A 12,449-nucleotide genomic window follows, 5' to 3' on the forward strand; every position below is an offset into this window, starting at 1 on the left:
TTTCCCGGCTAACCTGGAGTAACAGGTCATAAGGACTGAATGTGTACAATTTAACAAGTTTAAGGGGTAAATGTGCACGAAAAAAAAACTCAATGACCAAATGTGTACAAATCGAATAATATGTTACCCTTTTAAGTCATGGAATTGACAAAGTAATGGAATTGATGTGGATACACAATATTGAACGGAATTAATGTGGGTATACAATACTCAACTTAAGATCTACATTAAATTACATGTTTAAAAGACATAAATATGGCTTCTCACAACCAAATGAAATTACATTGATATTTAAAATAATCAAATGAAAGTACAATGCTAAAAACCATTAACATGATTAGGGTTACAAAACTTTATAGTTAAAAGGATAAGTATGATGTTATTATTGGTTTAAAAAAACATTGGTATTTATGGTTAAAAAGATAAGTACAATGTTATTATTGGTTTGGTTTTGGAATATTCATGTGGTGGTTTCATTCTCTTCATATTTAAATTAGGATCACCATTTGTGGGACAATGCTAAATAAAATGCCCTCGTAAAAAATGTCGTATAATTTAGAAGACTACATACTTATAAGTTTCTGAATAAAAAATAAATAAATAATAATAATAATAATGAATAATATATCTCATATTTATTGTATTATTTCATAATATAGTAAGCATGTTTTCAGATGTGTTTATTTGGTAATTCAAAGGAAAATGATTAAGAAGGTTTTTGGAAAAGCCTTAGTTCGCGACGTGTTTAATGGAAGCATGCGACATGTCGCATGTGCCATATCATAAGTCGCGACGCGACCATGTCTGGCTCGCGACATGTGGCTGCAATCATCACACACCCTAATCTCAAGCATTGAGCCCGATTTAAAGGCACTAGCTCCTAGGGTTTCCATATTTGCTCAACCTCCATCCCCATAAACCCTAAACTTCAATACCCTAGCCTCCTTGTGTAACACCTCATTTTCGCATTCCAATAGAATTTGATATAAACTGTTGTTTATAAAATTTGAAGTAGAGATATATTACTTTTTAGCCAAAGTAATCGTCATAATCATGTAGGAAACATCAATATAATTTTCGTAAATATACAGAATACCGAATCCAACTTTATATGAGGAAGTTATGATTTTTAAAAGTTTCAGCGTAGTAGTGTGTGACACAAAAACCAAAATCAAAATTGGTCGATTGTTAAGAAAAACAATCTAAACGAGAGTTGAAGATCTCGTTAATAGGAGTCTGTCAATATAAAGACAGTCAAGAACAAAATTCGTATGGACAAGTTATGATTTTTATACGAACTTTTACAGTTTAAGCATGTTAAAATTATAGCTTTAAAATAAAGTGAGAACTAGCCGACAGAGTCTAAATAAAAGTTATAGATCTCGTCGATAGCTACATGTGGATATAAAATGCATCGAAAACGGAGCTCGTATGAAAAAGATATGAATTTTTTAAGAAAATAGGATTTTTCGCACGCAACCGCGCACACAGACAGCAGGCGCGGCACACCCTGACGCTCCACCAACATTTCGCCACGTTTCACCACCCAGATGATGCCACGTCATCACGCTTGACCAGGTGTGCGGCGTGCACTGGCCATGTACACGGCGCGCCTCCGAAATTTTGCAATAAATAGACTTTGTTCTCAACTTATTTCTCACACCTTTCAACCCCAGAAACCTCTAGAACTCTTTCGTGCCCTACTCCCTATTAGTCGAGTATTCCCTTGAGCGATATGGAATATATTGAACAATATATATAGGATACAATACAATAGAATGGGCCGAACCCTACAAGGCCAAAGGCTAAATACAAAGGTAAAGGTATATCTACAATATACACTAATATGCCCCTGCAGTTTGAGGGGGATGTTAGCGAATACTCAAACTGGATATGAAGTCAGAGAATAAAGGATAGGTCAGACCCTTAGTGAAAATATCAGCGTATTGGTAGCGAGATGGAACATGAAGTAAGCGGATATGGCCAATAGCAACTTTGTCCCGGACAAAATGCAGATCAAGCTCGATGTGTTTTGTTCGTTGATGTTGAACCGGATTGGAAGACATGTATATGGCGCTAATATTGTCACAATATACGAGGGTCGCAGACCGTAAGGGATAGTGAAGCTCTAAAAGAAGGTTGCGAAGCCAAGATGTCTCAGCTACAGCGTTTGCAATGCCACGATACTCGGGTTCAACACTTGACCGAGAGACTGTGTGTTGTCGTTTAGATGACCAAGAAATAAGATTATCCCCGAGAAAGACATAGTAGCCAGATGTGGACTGTCGCGCGACAGGACATCCCCCCAATCAACATCAGAGTAAGCAGTCATGGAAAAGACAGGGGAGGAATAGAGCTGAACACCATAGTCGAGAGTCCCACGTAAGTAACGGAGAATGTGCTTGAGAGCCTGAAGATGCTGATCTCGAGGGTCGTGCATATACAAACATATTTGTTGAATGGCAAAGGAGATATCTGGTCTCGTAAAGATTAAGTATTGTAATGCCCCTGCAAGGCTACGATACATGGTGGGGTCAGTAACTGGCGATCCGGTGGCACCAATTTTGGCGGTGGAGTCAACTGGTGTGCGTGATGGATTACAATCAGACATATTGGCATGCTTCATAAGGTTGGTTGCATACTGCTTCTACGAAAGAAACATACCCTTTGAAGAGCGAGTGACAGAGATCCCGAGAAAGTAATTTAGTGGTCCAAGATCAGTCATGGAAAACTATAGTCCAAGTTTGGTGATGATGCTTTGGAGTAGAGTCGTAGTGGAGGCAGTGAGCACAATATCATCAACATATAAGAGAAGATAAGCAACATCATGTCCCCGTCTAAGTATGAATAAAGAAGATTCAGTTTTACTCAGTTGAAAACCGAGAGTGGTGGCATGTTGGGCAAAACGTTGAAACCATGCTCTGGGAGCCTGCTTGAGACCATATAAGGATCGATGAAGGCGACATACATGATGAAGAGCATTGGGTTTGGTGAATCCAGGTGGTTGAAACATGTAAATTGTTTATGTGAGGTGACCGTGTAGAAATGCGTATTTCACATCTAACTGGTGAACATGCCACTGTCTGGAAATTGCAATGCTGATAATAGTATGGATGGTGGCAGGTTTAACAACCGGACTAAAAGTTTCATCACAATCAATACCCGGTTCTTGGCTTTTACCATTTGCCATGAGACGAGCTTTGTACCGGCTAAGAGTGCCATCTGCATTGAATTTGTGTTTATATAGCCACATAGAACGAACAATGTTAACCCCCGGTAGTCGAGGAACAAAGGACCACGTATTATTTTTAATAAGCGCACTATATTCATCATACATGGCATTTTTCCAATGCGAGTCTTGAAGGGCATGGATGTGATTTTTTGGAATAGGTGAGAGAGTGTCAGTGTGAAGGTTTAAATGATGAATAGGTTTAATGATACCCGATTGATAACGAGTTCGCATTGGATGGAGGAGAGGAGGAGTTGTCGAGGGCAGTGTAGTGGTGGTGGTTGGCGTAGGCTGAGTTACTGATGACGATGGGGGGGAGGTGTCAAAAAGCGGCAGAGGAGATGGGAGAGGGAGTTGGCGTTGCTGAAGAGGCAGTGCCCGCAGTAGTAGGTTGTTGAGGGTTGATAGAGGTCAGGAGACGAGTGGCAATGGTATTTGGTTCGATGTTGGAATCAAGGAAAAGGTATGAATGAGGGTTATGTGGTGTGACGGAAGCATAAGGGAATGTTTGCTCATCAAAGGTAACATGACGGGAGAAAATAACCTTTTTGGTGTGAAGGTCAAAACATCGAAATCTGTCACACCCCCAAACCGAGATGGCGGAAACATTCGGGGGCGGAGGACGTCATGTACAGTATCATAACAATGCACAATAGTAAAACAAGCAATAACATCCATTGCATTAATAGAATAGTTAATACATGTGTGTTCTTTGTATAGTTATAAGACACCAAAAATATATATATATAAAAATAAAAGACGAGTCTTGAACATGCTCCGTCTTCTCAAAACCTGATCCAGTGTACCTGTCTACTGGTTTCCTGAGAATAAAAGTTATTTTGAAATAGAGTATCAACATTTAAGTTGGTGAGTTCATAAGTATTTAATGTCAAGTGTTTGTATTTGTTTCATGAAAATGTTTGTGTTTGTTTAGTAAAATGTTTGTATACTTCCCAGAAAATCCTATATGTTCTTCTAAAATGAAAAGTAGTCTTTTACCCAAGACCCGACTGTTTTGTGTGTTTGAACTCTTGTAATTGTGTAAAATGTATGTTTGTACTTGAAATAGTATAAAATGTATGTTTTCCATATTTGTAGAACCATCTTTACTATAAAAATAGTATGCATTTCTCATGTGAGAATATCACTGTAAGAATGTAATGGAAAATGAAGGTTTATAGTAGAATTGTGTAAAATAAACTACTGATGCATTAACTACCTTGTAACCAAACCGATTAATTTAGGTTAAATGTGATTAGGTTATAAACATGCTTGATTGACTAGTATAAAACACAACGTTCTTCGGGCGTCGAAAAAGGTATGACATTTGTCACCCGTGGACTTGCAGATCCCACTGTAGCTAGCAGCAAGGTGCGGGATCGTCAATCCCGTATAGATCTATACACAAACTCACGCTCTCCCTCCAAGAGACTCTGGTCACAAAACGTGACATAACAAGAATATTGCTATGCCATGAAATAGTATCTCACATTTAGTTATCTTGTTTACGTATAATATGTAAGTTCCTTTTTGTTCTTGTAAATGAATAGTATACTTTGTAATGAATAGTAACAGTATGTGTGTATTGATTCATGCATTGATCCTCTAAACTATACCTATTATAGTTTACTAGTATATTTGTTTGAAGTGTAAATGATTTGGAGAAAAGACTCATTTGCCCAATGTATGCAACTGAGTTAAGTATGTACTTTGAAAATGGGGTTTAATATTCATGTATATATTTAGCAAGTATAACTATGATTTAGCCGACAGTTGGACTAGTGATCCTACCCTAAGCCCACAACCAAAGAAGGAACAGGAGTCAAGGTGTTTAGCAATAGTCCTAAGTCCGTTAAAGCATACTTATACATAAATATATAAATGAATACGATTTTGATAATAAACAACAATCTAAAATAGTTTAAAAGAGTTTTTGAAATGATTTTGACAACTTATAAAAGCATAAGAAATCCTTTGTTTGTTTTCACATGTAAATGTTTAACACAAATAAATTGTGTTCTACTTGTATTCCCCCTCCCCCCTAAAAGCATTTAAAAAGGTAAATTGTAGGGGTATGAACTCACCTTAAGTGAGTGAGTCGTTTGGATGTTCGATATAGGATGATTGTTTCCCAAGTTAGATCCCGAGACAAAACAAGTCCTAAAATGCATTTCACGCGATATATTGGCATGAAATTAGTGAATATTGTTGGGTTTTGAGCATTCTAACACTCTTAACATGTACATGCAACCCTAATAACCTTGGATCTATGTTTTCTCTAAAATACATGCAAATAAGAATTTCCAAGGTTTACATCCTAACTAGCATAGCATGCAAAACTAGAATCATAATATACTAGAAGAATGACATACCTTTTGATAGTGATTGATTGCTTGGAGTTTGAGAGCCTAGCACCAATAGTGTAAATGCCTCAAGTGGAATCACAAATCACCACAAACTTTGGAAAACTCTTGAGAGAATAATGCACACTCTTGAAATTGGCCACCACTCTTGTTTCACACACAACTAGTGCCATTTCAAGCAGCATAAGCTCCTTTATATAGTGTGGAGGATTAGGGTTACATCCATGTAAACCCTAATACCCATAACTCTTCCTTTCCAAGGATCCATGGGTTAAAAGCTCCATGGACTATCCATGGATTTCCATGCATGCCAAGCCCATTCCAAATGAGTATTAGCCCACACTACATAAAATACAAGAGCCCATATTTAATTAGTCACCTTTTTGATCACCAAATTAATTCTAAATTAATTTATGATCAATACTAATTAAATAATATGATTTCATATTAATATATTATAACTTATAATATATTAATAAATCATGAACATACTATTCTCAAAAAATTATCCATACAAATTGTTCGGGTGAAGTGCAACCCAAATGGACCATGCCGGGTTGGGTCAAGTGCATCTCAAATAATGTTATGGACTTAGACACCTTATCCAACAGTCTCCCACTTGGATAAGTCTAATAACATATTTGCAGATATGACTTCAGGAACCAACCGGCAATCGTAGCTCTCAAAACTCTGTTGAACTATGAAGCGCCATTTTAGATAAGTGATCATATAATCCTCTGCTCTCATGATATCAGCCGGACAAATACATGGAACAATGTCTTACTTATTGCCCAGCAGTTTGTTTCCCGATTTCCGATTTGTTTGACAAAGAACTTAATCGAACACATCAATTTAGTTCTGACCGGGCCCGATACATAGGTCAAAACAAAATCATCGAGGGGCCCAGATATCGCTTCTAATCCTCCAAGGACTAGAAGGAACAGATAAACTTCGACTCATATACTTGTTTCTACTACTTGTTGAATTATACACAAAGGCACGTTTTATAACATCAAGTTATTGATGTGTTTTCGTGCAATCAATGTACAACCAACTCATAGGTAACAACTCATATCTCTAGGTTTGAAGACTTATATGATATTACCGTCTCACGATCACTCGATATAAATTCCATGAAGTGATACAAGTGAGCGTGAGTTTATTCCAATACTCAGAACTTCTGAGCACTCATGAATGTTGTAGCAACCATTTCTATGGCTAAACAGCTTTAGTCATCTACAAGCCCAATTCATGACAGTCTTAATTCATACCTACTTCCGACGTATGATCGACTGTGGAAGTTTGAATAACTTAATCATTCGGAAACAATAACCTAGTTATTATGGAAGTCAAAACATGCAAAGTGAAACACAAGAATAATTGAATCCAATATGGTCTCAGCACTTATGAATATAAATAAAACACCCTTTTATTCATCACCATATTGATTCCACATTATTTTGTTTCGATTTATCAACTTAACACTTGAATTAAAACAATAGTTGTCCCATGCTCCAAGCATGTACACTATGTTTTCTAAACAGTAGTCATGCCATACTTCAAGTATGCAAACTACGTTTGTCTATGATCCATACTTTGTGAAGTAGATCAATTGAACACGATTCCAATGATGCTCATTTCACAATCCCAAATCCTTACCGTAAATGTAAGAATATCAAATTCTTGTCATTTACTGTAATCTGTTAGATATTAAACTCATATGCATTGTTCCTCTTGCAATGAGTATGCACAAAAATCACAAAAACTTGTCAACAGTCATTACAGAGTATTCCAAAGGAGATCAATTCCATGGAAACGAAGTCTCATATTCAAAGTACATTGCTTTGAACATCCTTCTTGCATAAAAGTTTCTAACTTTCTCATAGATTCTTAATATCCAACTCCCAATATGGAAAATTTCCATATTCCCATTTTGATTATCATATCTGAACAAGAGCTACCTCTTTTCAGAATATATCCATATGGTCCTTCCAAAATTTAACACTATACTTCCAATTGTCCCTGAGCAACCAATCTTTGGTGAACCTTAGATTGTCCTCGACAATTGCTTAATCATTTTAGTCTTATCCAATTCTAGACTTTTCCCCTCTTAATGCTCTGAGCATTTGGAAAATTTAGAAAGGATGAATATTATAGCACATGTGACCGATCCTATACCCGAAGCATATGGGACACGATTCATGATGTCTCACATAAAGACCTGATACTAGATCAGTCTTTTGCTACAATATTTTTTATTTGCCATGTTTTCAAAAAATCGACTATGAAGAGGGATGTCGTAATCATAATCGAATTTGAGAACGCAATATATATAGAATTTCCTTATGTTGAACCATTACAACATAAAATTCATATATATATATATATATATATATATATATATATATATATATATATATCCTTGACTAAAGATGATTGAAATCTCAATCTAAACTTTTAGGATTGAAATGAAGTATAATCTCCTCTCCCTTAATTATAGCAAAACAACTTTTTCCAAGTGAAATTCTTGTTTTCTATAATTAACAATACTCATCATAATTGATTATGCTCCCACTAGCATAATAATTATTTAGCACAACAATTATGCTCCCACTAGCTCTGACATGTACTCAAAAATCGACTTCTAGAAATCAATACTTTATTGACTATCATCACCAAAGTTCAGACTTCTGATACGAGATGCTTCGACAAAACTTTATCTAAGCTTCTCAGAGTCATACATCTTTCTTTAGATAGCTCACATGTGTGTCTAAACAATTATGAAGAGGGATGCCGTAATCATAATGTTTAGATCTGTTTGCCATTTCTCACAAGTCTATGTTAGTGTGTCGGTTAACCACACACGCTCCACTAACGACTTTTGAGAATGCAAATATCACAATTGCTATCTACTTAAAATCTACTTAGTGAAAGCGTTTCCTCACCATCATTTTCATGAATCGAAAATTAACCTTATGACACTTAGATTTTATGGTGTATGTGTTCCTATCCATGTGAATTTGTCAAAACCTTAATCACAAGACAAGGTTAGTGACAAACTCAAAATCATATGGATTGAACTTGTTCAACCTTGATTTCTTTCCTCTTGGTAGCCCAAGGGCCCACCATTGCTTCCAATATTGACTTTTACAAGATTTGGAATTACGGGTTGTCACAAAATCCTCGGTGATTTTCGGGAGAGCCAAGGAAAATGCAAGGCAAGGATCGAGGAGCAAGCTTGTGAGAAGCATGAAGGTGGGGGTAGCATAGGCAGTCGAAAACACGAAGGTGAGCAAATGAGGGTTGTTTGTTATATATTTTGAAGTAGGGTGTTGAGTTGTTGATGGATTCTGAGGGGATTCGATTGAGAAGATGAGATGCCATATGAAGCGCCTTAACCCAAAATATGGGTGGAAGGTGAGCTTGAAACATTAAGGAGCGGATGAGATTGTTAATAGTGCAGAGTATGCGCTCCAATTTACCGTTTTGTTGGGACGTTTTTGGACACGAGAAACAGAATTGTATACCGTTTTGGTCGAAGAGATTTTGAATGGTATTGTTGTCAAATCCCCCCCCCCCCCCGTGATCACATTGAAAAGCTCTAATTTCAGTGTTGAATTGAGTTTGGACATGAGCATGAAAGCGTAAGAATTTGGAAATAGCATCACTTTTCTGTCTCAAAGGATAAACCCAAACATAATGAGAAAAATGGTCAAGAAAAATGATGTAATATTTTAGACCACTAAGACTAACAATGGGAGATGTCCAAATATCATAGTGGATAATATCGAAAGGAGCACCAACAATTTTATTAGAGCTAAAAAAGGGAAGACAAACGTGTTTTCCTGATTGACAAGCATTGCAAAGAGAATGAGACATAGTCTTATTACAAGAAATTAAACGGCTAAAAATCATAAAACGAAGCACTTCATTGTCGGGGTGCCCAAGCCTTTGGTGCCACGTATACGGACTTGGTGACAAAAAAACTTGAGGAAAATTCTTGAGGTGATGGAAAGGGTAGAGCTCGCCAGTGCTATCACAACGGATGAGGATTTGGTTGGTCAAAGGATCCTTCGTAGATTCACCATTTTTGTCGAACTCAATAGAACAATTATTATCGCGAGTAAACTTTCGTACATAAATAAGGTTTTTAATAATATTTGGTGTGACAAGGACATGATTTAGGTGTAGGGTGCGAGAAAGTGTAGATAAAATGCCATGACCTATGTTGGTGACGGGTATTGGAGACCCGTCACCAACAAGAATTGATGAAAAAAGACGCGAATTAATGATAGTACGTAAGTTACCTGTATTCGAAGAGAGATGGTTGGTAGCGCCGGTATCCATAAACCACTATGAGTTGGACGGATCTTGTAAATTCATTGCCTGAAAAGCTTGTGGGAGGATGGTAGGCTGATCTGGAAAGTTATTTGCGGGCCAGGTAGAAAGGCAGTAGGTTGTGTAAGATTTGGGGTATAGAAAAGGCTTGGAAATTCTGAGAATTGTGGTTTTCACTTTCAGATTAAAGTATTTGGAAGTGTTGGATAAGGTGTCTAAGTCCATAACTTATTTGGTATATACTTGACCCGACCCGACATGGTCCATTTGGGTTGCACTTCACCCGAACTATTTATATGGATAATATTATGAGAATAGTATGTTTATGACTTATTAATATATTATAAGTTATAATATATTAATATGAAATCATATTATTTAATTAGTATTGATCTTAAATTAATTATGAATTAATTTAGTGATCAAAAGGTGACTAATTAAATATGAGCTATTATATTTATATAGTGTGGGCTAATACTCATTAGGAAATGGGCTAAGCTTGCATGGGAGTCCATGGATGATCCATGGAGCATTTAACCCATGGATCATTGGAAAAGGAAAAGACATGGGTTATTAGGGTTTACATGGTTCATAACCCTAATCATCTACACTATATAAAGAGGTTTGTGGTGCTTGAAATGACACTATGTGTGTGTGCATAAGAGTGGCCAATTTCTAGAAGCTAATATACTCTGTCATAAAGTTTTCCAAGTTTGTGGTGTTTTGTGATTTCCATTTGAGGCATTCACACTATTGGTGCTAGACTCTCAAACTCCTAAGGAATCAACTCACTACTAAAGGTATGTAATTCTTCTAGTATCTTTTATGTTTAAAAGTACCCCATGCCATGCTAGATAGGTTATGAACCTTGGAAAATTATTTTGCATGTATTTTAGTCAAACATAGATCCAAGGTTTCTAGGGTTGCATGAACACCTTAGGAGTGTTAGAATGCTCAAAACCCAACAGGATGGTACTCCCAATCTTTAATCGGATAAGACTCATAATTGAGAAAAAAAAAGAAGAGATAATGTTCAAGATATTATGAAGAAGAAGTGTACCAACAACAAATTTCAGATATGATCATATAACCAGAAAAACTTCCAGTCTTAAAACTGCCACATGACAGTTTTATGTCCTAAAATTGTCAAAACGTCATAAACTAACTTAAATTCGGGTCTAGAATATGGATCACAAAACCAGGTACATTTACCAAAAATCCAGATTTTTGAAGCATTTTTTAATATAGTAACATAACATATATAAAAAATTTCCGCTCTCGACCCCAGCCACGGGCTCTGCCCCTTGGACCCCGCTCCCAGGGGCGCTGCCCCCGGACTCCCGTCGGTTCAGGGGCTTCGCCCCTAAATAACAGTGTACTTTCAACAAAGACAATATTAAACAAATGTGCACTCCTCACCATACCGATTTGTTCAATAATTGTCAAAGTGACATTGATCAACAAATTAACCCCATTACACTTAAATAACACTAGTGATATAAAAATCACTAACAGGTTGTTAGGCCTGCTGTTGTTGTTGAAGACTTGGTCCAGAAGAAGAGCCAGCGGCCCATGGTGGATAGGGTTGTCGATATGCTTGTTGACCCAAGGGTCAAGGCCCACATCTGCTGCCAATTTAGGGCAGCCCAAGGAGGGGGGATAATACGCGTTCCAGGAGCCCCACGCAGAATTCCCACCTGAGTTGGAGCGACGATCTTGCTGTCACCTGTCGCTGCCACGCATATTTTGTTGTCGGCGTTCGAAGTGTTGTCGCCGGTCACCACCGTCGTTTTGCCGCCGGTCTCGGTCTCCAGGGCGAGGCTGATGTGACAGATGTTGAGCATCAATTCCGGCAAGAAGAGTAGCCGGAGAAGAGTTATGAACACGATGAGCTGTTGTAGATGAACGGGGACGCTGGAGGCGTGTTTCTTCAACCATCAGCATGGAACGAGCTTGTAGGAAAGACAGAATGGGTCGTTGATGGAGAATGATGCTTGAGAGATTGTCAAACTTATCTCCAAAGCCATTAATCATGTAAATGACTAGATTCTTCTCGGGCATAGGCTGATCAATATTGGCAAGAAGGGCGGACAATACTTTGATTTTGTGGCAGTAGTAGTGAATGGACATGTCTCCGATCTCGATTGACCGGAGGTCTTGGTCGAGTTGCATTGCACGAGAGTCTTTGTTGTCTCGGAAGAGATTTTCAAGACCTTTCCACAAATCATATGTTGTCATTCCGGGTTTCAAAACCATTTAGAGTAAGGATTTGTGAATAGTGCCGAAAATCCAAAGCTTGACAAGATTGTCAATTTGCTCCCATTTGGAGGTTGTAGCTTGTGGTGCAGGTTTGGAGATGTGGTGTTTGACACCAAAACTGATGCAACAGGCAGTAAATAGCTCACACCAGGTGTCATAATCGAGTTCTTCAAGGTCGAGGGTGATGGGAACATAAGTCTAGATGTTTGTGATACCGAAAGGTTTATCATTAGCATCCGTATTGACTTCGTCTCCAGCCA

At 37.6% G+C, this 12,449-nt stretch overlaps 1 protein-coding gene across 1 annotated transcript; it reads right to left on the bottom strand.

Moving 5' to 3' along the window:
• Positions 1-11,652: 11,652 nt before the first annotated feature.
• LOC145130661 (uncharacterized) lies at positions 11,653-12,186 on the bottom strand. The gene has a single exon (XM_079065432.1). It carries the CDS (start codon positions 12,184-12,186, stop codon positions 11,653-11,655), a length of 534 nt encoding a protein of 177 aa, XP_078921558.1.
• Between the last annotated feature and the right edge of the window lie 263 nt (positions 12,187-12,449).

This window comes from Lactuca virosa, chromosome 8 (genome assembly GCF_052849685.1).
Source record: "Lactuca virosa cultivar CGN04683 chromosome 8, Lactuca_virosa_CGN04683_v6, whole genome shotgun sequence".
NCBI classification, from domain to species: domain Eukaryota; kingdom Viridiplantae; phylum Streptophyta; class Magnoliopsida; order Asterales; family Asteraceae; genus Lactuca; species Lactuca virosa.

Coding starts and splice junctions, on each gene's coding strand:
- LOC145130661 (XM_079065432.1), bottom strand. CDS start 12,186: ATGGTTTTGAAACCCGGAATGACAACATATGATTTGTGGAAAGGTCTT.